The sequence below is a fragment of the Octopus bimaculoides genome, chromosome 23, assembly GCF_046866305.1.
Source record: "Octopus bimaculoides isolate indiv1 chromosome 23, ASM4686630v1, whole genome shotgun sequence".
Lineage (NCBI taxonomy): Eukaryota > Metazoa > Mollusca > Cephalopoda > Octopoda > Octopodidae > Octopus > Octopus bimaculoides.
In genome coordinates, this window is record NC_142950.1 from 5,664,547 (window position 1) to 5,679,546 (window position 15,000).

Below are 15,000 nucleotides of genomic sequence, written 5' to 3' on the forward strand. Positions count from 1 at the left end.
CCAGTTACGCACTGGGGTCGATGTAATCGACTTAATCCCCTTGTGTGCCCTTGTTTGTCCCCTCTGTGTTTAGCCCCTTGTGGACAATAAAGAAATATATATATATATATATATACGGCAAATAAGAAAGCAGAGAGGATATAAAATCGACAGACATCAGCCGGTAAACATTCCAGTATGTCTATTTATTCAAACGTATTGGATGAATACACACACATATATTAATGGTACAGATTGGCAAGTGGAAAAAACTGGTAACTGCACAAACAAGGGTGTGAATATATGTAAGCTTATAGAAACAAATGACCAGTTGAGCAAATGAGCAAATTGGCAAAAAAACTAAATGAGTGTGTAGGTGCTAGTTCCTTACGCCCGTTTCTGCCAAGACAACAAAATCTTCCAGGTTATCTTCATCTCTTCAGTGTTAAGCAGGGATGAGCAGACAAGACTTGGATAATGGATGTGCCCCTAGGCTTCTTCAGAGGGTCTAAGTGGCTGTGGGGAGTGGAGGACTGACACTTATAAAAATCAGCTAAGAATAGCTAAGGTGTGTTTATCATTTTAAATAGAGTAGAATAAGAATAAGAGCAAACACAAGAATACATGTATATAGATATGTATATTGACATAGATTAGAGCGGTTTGTCTTGCCATAAAGGTTGATTCTTAAGTAATCATAACAGTTGTGGTGTGATATTCATATTGGTATATTAAAAACTAGCAGAAAACCCAACATTGCCAAAGACAAAAAGTAAGGAATAAATGACACAGAGTTGCTCTTAATGAAGAAGATGCATCCGTTTTAATAAAACAGGTTTGGTTTCTCTGCAATTGACAAGTTAATCCTCATGCAATAGATTAAATGGTTTTCCACTACATTTGTACTAGTCCTGGGTGTATTGAATGCATTGACCTGCAGATACGTGCTTCATATTGTAATTGTCACTGTTGTTGCCGTCATCATCGTTGTCATTGTTATCATTATCATCATCATTGTCGTTGGAGTGGCTGTTGTGGTAAGAAGCTTGCTTCCCAACCTCATGGTTCCAGGTTCGGTTACCCCTACGTGACACCTCGAGCAAGTGTCTTCTATAATGGCCGCAGGCTGACCAACATACACACACACATGAACACACACACACACACACACACACACACACACACACGAACACACATGTATAAAGACAGTCTGCTTTCAATATCTATCTACCAAATTCTTATGGCAAAAGACACTTGCCCAAGGTACCACGTGGTGGGACTGAACCTGAAACCATATGGCTGGGAAGCAAGATTTTTAACCACACATTCCAGGATTTAATATTTTCATTAAATTTTCATTGTCCTTTAGCCCAAAATTAGCCCAAATCAAGCAATCTTATGATCAAAGATCTTCCAGATGTGACCATCCACTTTTAATGTCTTTTTTTTTTTTTCATTAGACACAAATACACAAGTATATCTAGGCATTTTTAAAAACGTTTTTGAAAGATCCATGTAGATCTGGCTGCTATTTCCAGCAAGTTGAATAACCACATAATGGCTACCTTGTTGACTTTTTGTATGAATCTTTTTGTATTTTACTTGTTCCTTGTGTTTGGTGAATTCTCAAAACAATATATTTTTATTTATTTCAGAAAAACCGTATTGTATTCTGTATTTGTGAAAATACACAACAGATATTTTAAAGTGAATCTTACTATTGCAACACAAGACATCTACATTTGTGCTCATATATGGACATTTTTGCATGAGGACCAACTAAAACTTCAAATCTAAAAGGTAAGCATATATGTATTAATATTTTATAAGCTTAAAACTCATAAGCAATCACCATGCAATGAGTAAAGAAAATAGTCTAAAATTGGGGCATATAAGCCCTGAATGGAAAGAAAGTAGGGTTTTCGTATACATTGGACATGAACCCACAGCTCTTTGTTTTTGAGACAAGTGTGTTACCATTACGCAGACAGGATCCCTATTTTTTCAGTTGAGGGCTTATATGCCCCAATATTAGACTATTTTCTTTAGTCATTGCACGGTGATCGCTTATAAGCTTTAAGCTTATAGAATATTCTTTTCTACTCTAGGCACAAGGCACAAAATTTTTGGGGAAGGGGGCAGTCGATTACATCGACCCAGTACACAACTGGTACTTAATTTATCAACCCCAAAAGGATGAAAGGCAAAGCTGACCTCAGGGAATTTGAACTCAGAACGTAAAAACAGTTGAAATGCTGCTAAGCATTTTGCCCGGCGTGCTAATTTTTCTGTTAGGAGTGGCTGTGTGGTGAGTAGCTTGCTTACTAACCACATGGTTCTGGGTTCAGTCCCACTGCGTGGCACCTTGGGCAAGTGTCGTCTACTATAGCCTCGGGCCGACCAAAGCCTTGTGAGTGGATTTGGTAGACGGGAAACTGAAAGAAGCCCGTCATATATATATGTGTATGTGTGTGCATGTATACGTTTGTATGTCAGTGTTTGTCCCTCCATCATTGCTTGACAACCGATATTAGCGTATTTACATCCCCGTAACTTAGCGGTTTGGCAAAAGAGACCGATAGAATAAGTACTAGGCTTACAAAGAATAAGTCCCGGGGTCGATTTGTTCGACTAAACAGGCGGTGCTCCAGCATGGCCGCAGTCAGGTGACTGAAACAAATAAAAGAATATATCCACACATACAAACACGTTATGCATGTGTGTATCTATGTCTTGTTGCATAAAAATTAGTAGTGGAGAATGTTATCTCCTTGAGAAGTGTGATGTCCACTAAACTGACCATAGATATCAATATCTCCTCCAGAATTGGCAAAGCAACTGCTGCTTCTGGCAGACTGACATATCTGCTTTGAAATGATCCAGATATTTCATTGTCGACAAAGACCCAAACATATAAAGCAATGATACGAACTAAACTGCCCTCGCGTATGGGGCACCATCAAAGACCCTGTGTTACAAACAGACTAACCCCTTAAACAGCTTCTATCTTCATTGGCCTTGCAAAATCTCTAAGATCAAGTGGAAGGACCTTTTATCTTTGTACTTGCCTCTGTCATTGGACTGCGGCCATGCTGGGGCATCAAACTGAAAATTGATAAGCAAGGGAGATAATTCCAATGAAATCAAAGAATTGAAACTTTTGAGAAAACTAAAAGATAACACTGATGGAAGGAAGTGAATTTTGTTTTCCATTAGATGTTTTTAAAGTAGAGCTGTAGGGCTATAAATAAACCTGCCGGGTTTTAGTTGTGTCTGGGCCCAAGGTTGATGTAAGAAGTACCAATCGAACTACTTACCTCTTCCCACTTATCACTCTGCCTCTCCACCTCCCACTGATACTACTATTTATCGCATTGAAATCTCCCTCCACCTAACTTTCTACATATCTCTTTCCTTTTCTCTCTCTATTTTCAACCATCTCACTCTATCTAGTCCACATCTCTATTTATTTACATCACTCTGTATATCTCCCTCTGCCATACTCTCTACCTCCCTACCTATTTATTTATCTGTCTCTCTCCCTCTCCCTTTCTCTCTCTCTCTCTCTCTCTCTCTCTCTCTCTCTCTCTCTCTCTCTCTACCTATCTAGCCATCTGTCTGTCTGTCTCCCTCTCTATCTCTATCTCTACCTATCTATCTGTCTGTCTGTCTACTTGTCTGTCTGTCTATCTATCTACCTATCTGTCTATTTATTTGTCTATCTATCTGTTTGTCTATCTGCCTTTTTGTCTATCTACCTACCTACCTACCTATATATATACACACACACACACATATATGATCTCCCTCACCCCTCCACCCCATTCTTTCTCCCTCCTCTTACCTTCCCTGCTCTCAGTCTTCTCCTTCCTCTTCCTTTCTCTCTCCAGAAATGTTTTATTGTTTGCACATGTGTGTTGTATGTCCAATACACCTCATTTAAATAAATTAGTATATATTTTAATTATTTATATAGTCCATCCAGTGTCTCTTTTAACAATACAATATCTGCTTCGTTAGCATCATCGAGTCTCCACCATCCCTTGACCAGCTGTGTCCTAAATTATTAGCTGACCGTTACACTGTCCTACAAAGTGAATTGGTAAATAGCAATGCAAGGCATTGTTAGTAGTGGTGGTGGCGGTGGCAGTGGTAGCAGTAGCAGTGGAGGTGGTGGTGGTGGTAGCGGCAGTGGTAGTGAAGGTGCTGGTGGTGGTGGTGGCAGTGGTAGCAGTGGCAGCAGAGGTGGTGGTAGTGGTGGTGGCAGCGGAGGTGGTGGTGGTGGCAGCAGTAGTAGCAGTGACGGCGGAGGTGGTGGTGGTGTCGGCGGCAGTGATAGCAGTGGTAGTGGTGGTGGTGCCGGTGGTGGTGGTGGTGGTGGCAGTGATAGCAATGGTAGTGGTGGTGGTGCTGGTGGTGGTGGTGGTGGTGGCAGTGATAGCAGTGGTAGTGGTGGTGGTGCTGGTGGCGGTGCTGATGGTGGTGCTGGTGGCAGCGGTGGTGGTGGCAGCAGTGGTAACAGTGGCAGCGGAGGTGGTGGTGGTGGTGGTGGTGGTGGTAATATAGCTGTTAGAAGAACTTCATCAAATATATACACTACTGCTAGTTGTCATCATCGTTTCTGTGGTTGTTGTCTTCTGTCATCGTTGTCATCACCATCATAATCCTCACCACCACCACCATCATCACTACCACCACCACTATCATCATCACCACCACCATCACTACCACCACCAGTATCATCATCATCATCATCATCATCACCATCACCATCATCACCATCATCATCATCGAGCGTATTTCTGTCTATCCGATCACTACTGCTATACTCTACACTGCCACCTTTATCCTACCTACCACATGCATATAAATCTATCGATCTGTTATATTACTAACAGCACTCAGTAGAATCTCTGTGACACTTAATATACCAACATGACTGAGAAAACTTCTTTGTGGTCACTCAGCTTGCTAGAAATAGCAACCAAATTATCTGTCAGGTCACACAGAGAAGGACACATGAAATACTGTATAGTTTTCAATACGCCACCCTCTGAAACAACATGGTGGTCACAATCAGAATGCCTTTTCTCATTGATCTGCTCAGTCAGGATTGACCTGTGGTTAAACATCAACATTAACAGCAGCAACAACAACAATTACACCGGCATTCATTGAGACCCTCGGGTGTTCTCAGACCCCACACTGCAGATTTCCTCTGCAAAATCAGGATAACTGTGGCCCCTGTCTGAGAAATGAGCCCCGCAAGGGGGACTGGTTGTTGCAGCGAGTGTTAAAGGTCATTCTAAGCTGCAATGCCTTTGCAATCATGTCCGAGGGGTGTGGCTAAACACACTGTTTGGTCTGGTGTGTATGACTCGTTACTCCCTACCCTCATCTGCCGCTTAATTCCCCCATCCTTTTTTTTTCTCTTTCTTTGTTTCCTTGCTGAGGTAGTTATGGTGTGGGGATGGGGGTTCGATAATTGAATCATTTATACTTTTATTTATTTATTTATTTTTTGTTTTTGCTTTTTTTTCTTCCTGTCAAAAATATGCTGTTAATGAAATCCCAAAATTGACAGGGGGGGGGGGGGCGGAATCTACCACCTTAACAGCACTAACATCCACAACAACAACAACAACAACAATAATTGCTACAGTAATACCACCAACAGCAACAACAATGATATAAACGTTAGCATTAAAAAGATTAATTGTAACAATAATGAAAACAATGCTGACTTCAAATTTTGGCACAAGGCCAGCAATTTCGGGGGAGTGGGGCAGAATGAACTTAAAACGTAAAGACGGACAAAATGCTGCTAAGCATCTTGCTCAGCATGATAACAATTCCACCAGTTCACCGCCTTAATAATAATAATAATAATAATAATAATAATGATAATAATGATAATAATAATAATAATAATAATGATAATAATAATAATAATAATAATAATAATAATAATAATAATAATGCAGTAACCTTAAGAGCATCACAGCAAACCACAGCTGAAGAACCCAGGGCACACGAAAAACCCAAGGCACACAGAGCTGCGCTCGGTAGTGAAGTGAAAGCACGTTATAAAAATAAAACTACTGAATAATAATAATAACAACAACAATAATAACAACATTAAGAATAAGAAGCATGTTAACAACAAACACAACGTTAAGAATAATGGCATTAACAACACCATTAACACCAACAATGACGGCAACATTAACGAGCTCCCCAGTCATTAATAAGGTATGAAGTGTGTTAAAGAGACTGTGATAATTAACAAGGAATATTTTACCATTTCTCTGTGATTGGAATCAATAGCAGAAACATTCTCTCCTGTGGTCAACTGAAATGCTAGAAATAGCAGCCGAGTCTCCTCTCCTTCCCTTAATTCACCCATAATGTGGTCTTATGTTCTTTGTATGAAGGAAGGGAAAATATGGGATGGTCACAACTAGAATGTTGTGACATTTAATTAAGTGTATTAAACACATTTAGGGATGACATGAAAGTTAAACATACAACATGTATGTCTGTATATATATATTTAGGGGTAGGAGTGGCTGTGTGGTAAGTAGCTTGCTTCCCAACCACATGGTTCCAGGTTCAGTCCCACTCCGTGGCACCTTGGACAAGTGTCTTCTACTATAGCCACAGGCTGACCAAAGCCTTGTGAATAGATTTGGTAGACAGAAACTGAAAGAAGCCATCGTATGTGTGTGTGTGTGTGTGTGTTTGTCCTCCCCCACCATCATTTCACAACTGATGTTGGTGTGTTTACGTCTCCCATAACTTAGCAGTTCAGAAAAAGCAACCGATAGAATAAGTACTAAGCTTACAAAATATATTAGATATATATATATATATGTATATGCACACACATAGATACATATTTATATATATATATGCATGTGTATGTGTGTGTGTGTATACGTACGACAGGCTTCCACATAATTTCCATCTAACAAATTCACTCACAAGGCTTCAGTTGGCTTGGGGCTATTGTAGAAGTCATCTGTCCAAGGTGCTGCACTGTGGGACTGAACCTATTATCGATTTTTTTCAACAATCTGAGTATGTTTGTGTGTCCCCCTAGCATTGCTTGACAAACGATGCTGGTGTGTTTATGTCCCCGTCACTTAGCGGTTTGGCAAAAAGAGACCGATAGAATAAGTACTAGGCTTACAAAGAATAAGTCCCGGGGTCGACTTGCTCGACTAAAGGCGGTGCTCCAGCATGGCCACAGTCAAATGACTGAAACAAGTAAAAGAGTATGCCATGAGGTTTCCAGACATGAGTTCTCCTCATGTGTCAAGTTTCATCAAAATCGATAAGACTATGTAGGAGGAGTTAGCTAACAACTCCACAAACACACCCACAGACAGAATTTCCCACATATATAGTATATATATATATATATATATATATATATATATATATATATATATATATATATTCAATCCTCTGCTTTTGACTCTGTCTTTATATATTTTTAAATCAATCCAAAGACATCTATTATCGATAAATTTTTTTATGTTTTCAGCCCCAACAATCTGCGGTTATCTCTATTTTCAGCTCTTTAAATTTTCATACTTTCTCCATACATTAATCATCCTTTGGATTTTGCCATTCATTTACGATACATTTCTCTTTCCTGGTCGTCTTTGATAATAAACACTGGATGATTCTTCGTAATATCACCATTTGTATGGATTGACATATCCCACAATATAGTAATATCGTTGTTCTCTGAAATCCTATCCGATACATATTTATATCATTTCTTTTCTCTGACCATTCTGTAAAGCTGACAGTTTCCATTCTATAGAAGCTTCCAGTTCTGTTGTTGTGTTTCTCTTGGTTTAGACTGGACTGTCACAAAACAATCTGATTGGTTGTTGTTTTATTTGGTTAGTTTTGTCTTCTTCATCTTTTATTTCTCACTTGTTTCAGTCATTAGACTGTGGCCATGCTGGGGCACTGCCTCGAAAAATTTTAATCAAACAAATCAACACCAGAACATATTTTTTTTCTTATTCTATCAAACCCCTTTGCTGAACTACTAGGTTATGGGTGTGTAAATATACCGATACTGGTTGTCTAGTGGTGGTGTGAGTCACACACACACACACATTACAGTGGGCTTCATTCAGTTTTCATCTACCAAATCCACCCACAAGGCTTTGGTTGGCCCAGAGCTTTAGTAGAAGACATTTGCCCAAGGTTTCATATTGTGGGACTGAACCCAGAACCATGTGGTTGGGAAGCAAACTCCTTACCACACGGCCATGTCATGTCTCTTTAAATTTTAGGTTCAGAGTTCAAATCTTACCAAAATCAACTTTGCTATTCATTCTTTCTGGGATCTCTAAAATGAATACCTGTCATATACTGAGGATGATTTGACCCACTATATCCTTGCTTCTCACTATCTCCTCTGCCCACCCTATTACTGACCATCAGAATTTCTCTGCTGTCCACTGTCCAGTCTATAACTAACCTTTACTGTCCACTGTATAACTGACCATCTCAATCTCTCTAATATCTACCCTATAACTAACCATCACAATTTCTCCTCTGTCCACTGTCCAGTCTATAACTAACCATCACACCTTCTTTACTGTCCATTGAATAATTGACCATCTCGATCTCTCTAATATCTACCCTACAACTGACCATCACATTTTCTCCTTTGTCCACTGTCCAGTCTATAACTAACCATCTGACACTTTCTTTACTGTCCACTGAATAACTGACCATCTCAAGCTCTCTTATGTTTACCCTGTAAGTGACCATCAGAATTTCTCTATTGTCCACCTTATAACTGACCATCACTATCTCTCTGTTTGCCAGTCTCCACTCAAGACATAATGGACTACATCAGTAAATTCGATATAGAGCTTGATCGAGATATCTATTATGCCGGCGAGAAGCTAACAGGACATATTGTTGTACAGAACATTGAAAATCTCAAGGTGCAAGGTAAGACATTGCTGTATTTGAACTGGGAATGGAAGTTGAGTAAGACTTTTTGAACTAGGCGTGGCGAGTGAGTCTGTATTTAAGCTGGGGGTAAAAGCTGAGTGAAACTCTATTTGAACTGGTAATAAAAGCTGAATAAAACTGTATTTGAGCTGATGAGTGAAGAATGAGTGAAGGTGAGTGAAGCTATTTGAGCTTGGAGTGAAGGCTGAGTGACACTATATTTAAGCTGAGAAGTGAAATTTGAGTGAGTTTATGTTCAACACCACTTCGATGTATCCTAATATCTAAGATCAATGATCCTACACTCATGAAACGCTACATGGTTGCTTGAGCTGCAAGAAATAGAAGCTAAATCTCCCTTATCACATACTGCTGTCTTAATAAAGATCAATATTATCCTAGCTATAACAAATATATATCTATAAAAAAAAAAGGTGGAATAGGCATGGCTAGAAGACATTTGATCATAGATTTATTCAATCATTAATCACAGCTGAGCTGTGACTAAGCTACAACAACATAAACAACAGCACTAAGAAACCATCTAGAAGAACCTCGATGACATCATACAAACTGTTGGAAATAGCGACCAATTCTTTCTCAAACCCCCACCCCACTGTCCAGAGGTGTAGGGCCAATTTGGGGGTGGTGGTGCCGGAACTGACAAAATTCTTGCCATTTTCTGTATCCTTTTTCTGTATATATGTTACACCAAATTATTACTAATAATTAAGACATTAACGAGATTATAACCTACCAATGACACTGTATAAGTGGTTCAATAAGACATATTATACTTTATGTAATAACACGACAAAGTGTTGCACAGCTGTACACTGTGATATATGTTCACTAATTATCGTGAAATATAATTAAAATACAATTATGAAGCAAGCAAAGTAAAAGAAAATAAACGAGTATTTTTACCAATTTAAAGTAATTAACTTACTTACGAAATGTCATCAATGACAAGAGTCATTATGATTTCCACAAATAACCAGACATGATTTGATTTTTGGGGGGAGCTCGAAATAGCTCTTGTGACAGATGTCATCTGCAGATATGTGGTTCCGCAATTGCCACGATGTGTGACATGTGGCACAAGGTTTCTGTAGAAAGACTGGAGGTTGTTCTTTTCATTTCTACTTGTTTCAATTATTAGACTGCGGTCATGCTGGTGCATTGCTTTGATGAATTTTTGTTGAACGAATTGAACCCGGTGCTTTCTTTCCATTTTTTTTTTTTTTTAAGTCTTGTACTTCCTCTGTCGGTCTCTTTTGCCAAACTGCTATGTTGTGGGGAGATGAACACACTAACACCGGTTGTCAAGCTGTGATAGAACACACACACACACACACACAAACACATATCTTTTATCATTTGCTTGTTTCTGTCAGTAGACTGTGGCCATGCTGGGGCACAGTCTCGAAGAATTTTAGTCAAATTAATTGATCTTAGTACTCATCATTTTCTATTTTAAGTCTTGTACTTATTCTATCGGTGTCTTTTGCCAAACTGCTAAGTTATGGGAACATAAACACACCAACACCAGTTGCCAAGCTGTTGTAGGGGACAAACACAGGCACAAAGAGACACACACACGCACACACACATACACTGAGCTTCTTTCAGTTTCTGTCCACCAAATCCATTCACAAGGAGGCTATGGTAGAAGACACTTGCTGAAAGTGCCATGCAGTGGGACTGAACACACACATGCACATATACACATATCTACACATACAGAAACCACTGACACAAACACACACACCAACAGACATGCACATACACACTCATATATACACAATATATATATACACACACTCATGCAACACACACACACACTCATGCAACACACACACACACACACAAAACATGCACACGTACAATATGTACATTCACACATGCACACAAAACATCACACAAACACACATGCACATACATACACATATATATGCAATATATACATATAACACACACAAACCATGCACACACACATACACACATGCACACACAAAACACACATACACATATATATGCAATATATACACACATACTCATACAACACACACACACACACACACACACACAATATCTACATACACACATACAATATGTACATTCACACATGCTCACAAAACACACACATATATTTACACAATATATACACACAAACTCACATGCACACACACACACACACACACACACCGAATGATATGTCAACACCAAAAGTATCAGGCATTCTGTGACTATTTTATCTAAAGTTCTTCACATATTTGGCAAGTCTTTTAAGTTGGCGCCATTCTTCTGACTTGGCACCGTTATCCTGTTTCTCTGTTGGGGTGGGACAGGGTGGAGTATATTTTTATTCTTCAACAATTATTTTCAATATCTGATGCCAATGGTGGAGAGACTCAAGTGCCGTTTCACGTCTCCTCCCCCCTCTTCCACCTCCTCCCACCTCCTGTTCTTGCTTACCTGCTTCTTATGCTTTTTATTGCCTACACATATGTGCGTGTGTGTATATATATGTATGTATGAATGTGTGTGTGTGTGCATGCGTGTGTGTGTGTATATATATGTATGTATGAATGTGTGTGTGTGTGCATGCGTGTGTGTGTGTGTGCATGCGTGTGTGTGCGTGCGTGTGTGTGTGTGTATATATATATATATATATGCACATGCACACACATATATACGTATATATACATATATATATATATACACACACACACACTACACATATACATACATGCATGCACATTCACATGCATTTATATGTGTATATGCATATATGTGTGTGTGTATGTATATATATATGTATGTATGTATATAAGTATGTATGTATATCTATCTCTATATATATAAATGTATATATATATATATATATATATATATATATATATACATTCATATATATGTATATATACATATATATACATATATATATATTTGTATAGATGTATATATACATATATATATATATATATATATATATATATATATATATATATATATATATATATATATATGTATGTATGTATGTATGTATGTATGTATGTATAGATATATATATATATGGCTGTATACAAATATGTATGTGTGCATAATATGATATACATAGGTAGATAGACAGACAGATAGAGATATGCATAAGTATGGATAAACTCATGAACCTCGGCAGTCCTAATTTAATTCATCTAAACAAATATCATATTTAATCGCTGAGAGTGCATTGCATCTCAACAAGTAACTGGTGCTATGACTTTATACTGAAGAGAATTAAACTGATGGAAAGAACAGGCCTCAAATATTCCACCTGGAGAAACTTGAGACCATTAACAACGAGCTAGTGGAGGCGCATGGCTTGTTGGTTAGGCTGCTGGATGCATGATCGTTAGATTGCAGTTTCAGTTCTTGGATCGGGTGATGTGTTGTGTTCTTGAGCAAAACACTTCACTTCACATTGCTCTAGTTCACTTACCTGGCAAAAATGAGTAATGTAGAGAGGGATTGGCATCCCGTCCAGGTGGGAAATTCATACACCATGAAAACCGGGAAACTGGCCCTTATGAGTCGGCATGAGTCAAGAAGGTAACCTTTACCTTTTTTTTGTTAACAACAAGTTACCATTATTTAAATTTGACGGATATTTGTCCTCATCTTGTTTGTTGTTAACACAATGTTTTGGCTGATATACCCTCCAGCCATGTGGGAAAATCTAGATTTACCATGTGGGAAAATCTAGATTTACCATGTGGGAAAATCTAGATTTACCATGTGGGAAAAATCAAGATTCTTCAGTGACTGTTCATCTGATTAGTCCCTAGTGAACTAAAAGCCCTTACACGTTAGTTACACCAAGCAACTTGCAAAACAAAGACCCCCTCCCCCTGATAGGGTGGGAGACTAGTATTGAGGGAGGTGGCTTTTGTGCCATTTAGTGAGAAGATAAAAGAATAATAGAGGGATAGAGATGAAAGTCTTGCTGTAGAAGAGATACAAGGTTACCCCTATTTGGAGAAGAAGGGAATATTGGAGGGTTTTTTTGAGATCGATCCCAAAATCTAATCAGTTCATGCCAGTCACGAGGCCAAACATCCCTAAAAGTTTCATCCGAATCCATCCAGTGGTTCTTGAGATATCTTGTCTACGGACAAACAAACAAACACAACTGAAAACAATACCTCCGCCTTCGCTAAGGCAGAGGTAATAATAATAATAATAATAATGATAATAATAATAATAATAATAATAATAATAATAATAATAATAATAATAGCTGACTTGAAGTATTCAGAATTTCAAGTACATCCAACACTCAGTGATGCATGCAATGGCAAACAACAGCAGACAGCTGATACAAGCGCTCACCTATTCAGAGTGTAATAGTAATAGCTTTATCGGTTAATAAATTAGTGCTTTCCATAACACACTGACATTTCTCCGCAGACTCAAGAGACGTTTTAATTACCAAAGTGAATCAATGTATAATTAGATTAAGGCAGCACAGCGACAGTAGCTATACACAAATATTCATATATGTTCATTGTAGGTGTATGCATAAGGTCTTGCATTTTAAGGGGGAAAAAGGGTATTATCAAGTAAATCGAACACCCACCTGACCACCACCACCCCAGTTTAGGATTGGTGAATGGTACATTGTTTTAGAAGTCCCTTTCTCTTTTTCCTGCTCCCAGAAGGGTAGCTGCCGAAGTTGACATCTGCAATATTTTTGAACTCGTAACCTGTGTGTGTCTGTAGGTATTTTGCTTATGAAGATATCAAGGAATATGTATATGTCTGTGTGAGTGTGTGTGTGTGTGTATTTGTGTGTGTTGTACCCAAGACATCTATTATAATTTTGTTTGCATTTAGGCTACTTCATATATATATATATATATATATATATATATATATATATATATATATGTATATATAGATAGATAGAAAGATAGATATAGATATATCTGTGTATGTATACATATGTATATGAGAATGAATATATGCATGTGTGTATGTATATATATATATATATATATATATATATATATATATATATATATATATATATATATATATATATTTATATTATACTAAAACTCAAAGTTTGTCTGTTTTCCTGCTATTTGATTAAGATGATAAGATTACAAATAAAAAAAGTCATTTCCCCCTTTAAGAACAAAATATGAAATTGAAAATGTGGACACTTCAAAGAGTCATCACAGCCACCCACCGTCTGTCCTTTTTCCTTACTTTCTTTTTTGTCCTCTTAATCATTTATACAACTTTCGAGCACCATGGACTGAAAGATAGAAATTCTGCCTATACTTTTACAAGATATTTTTTTAATCAAAGGTACTTGATTTTTTTTTTTTTTTCTGAGGGCAAAAAATTACTACTTTATTTAAAATAAAATAACAATCTTTATCATCTTAATCAAAAGGCTGATAAACAAACAGAAAAATCATCTCTGTATAGATGAAGATCATTTGCAGTGGGAGGAGTTGAATCTCATAAGAATGGAAAAACAAACAACAAATGGGTTGTACCTTATAATTAAACTCTTTTAAGAGCATTCAAATGCCCCTGCAATATTCAAATCATTGCCTCAGTGAGGTAAATTAAGTACAAAGCTGCTGTTCAAATAAACAATGATAACAAAATTAGTCTATATCTAATGGGTAGGTATATCGGACCATCCAAAGCAGTTGCATCCAGTTTAGGATTTTCAATTCACAAAAGAGCATATGTAATAGTGAGATTGCAAGTTAATCTACCAGATGAGCAAAGAATATTGCTCAGAAATAACAAAGATATATATGGCTGTCGATGAACAACATATGAGAACAACATTGACAGAAATTCTTTTCATTGTGCATCAATGATGACTTTGCAAAAACATTACCTTAGGCTGAAGTACCCATCTATTTCACTTGGAACAGTTGGAACAAAGAACGGCAAAGAAGAAAGTGAGGAAACAAAAAAGTTGAAGGCCATTTGAATATTTTCAAAGAAGAAACATTTGGT

General features: G+C 37.7%; 1 protein-coding gene across 4 annotated transcripts in view; it reads left to right on the plus strand.

The window, feature by feature from the left end:
- Positions 1–15,000, plus strand: part of LOC106871347 (uncharacterized) — a 103,362-nt gene that overhangs the window by 78,180 nt on the left and 10,182 nt on the right. For all 4 annotated transcript variants that reach the window (XM_014917749.3, XM_052975921.2, XM_089340250.1 and 1 more), the window contains 2 exons: positions 1,635–1,779; positions 8,839–8,967. In XM_014917749.3, coding sequence (XP_014773235.2) covers positions 8,856–8,967 — 112 coding nt within the window. In that variant the 5' untranslated portion in view covers positions 1,635–1,779; positions 8,839–8,855. The remainder of the gene's footprint in view (positions 1–1,634; positions 1,780–8,838; positions 8,968–15,000) is intronic.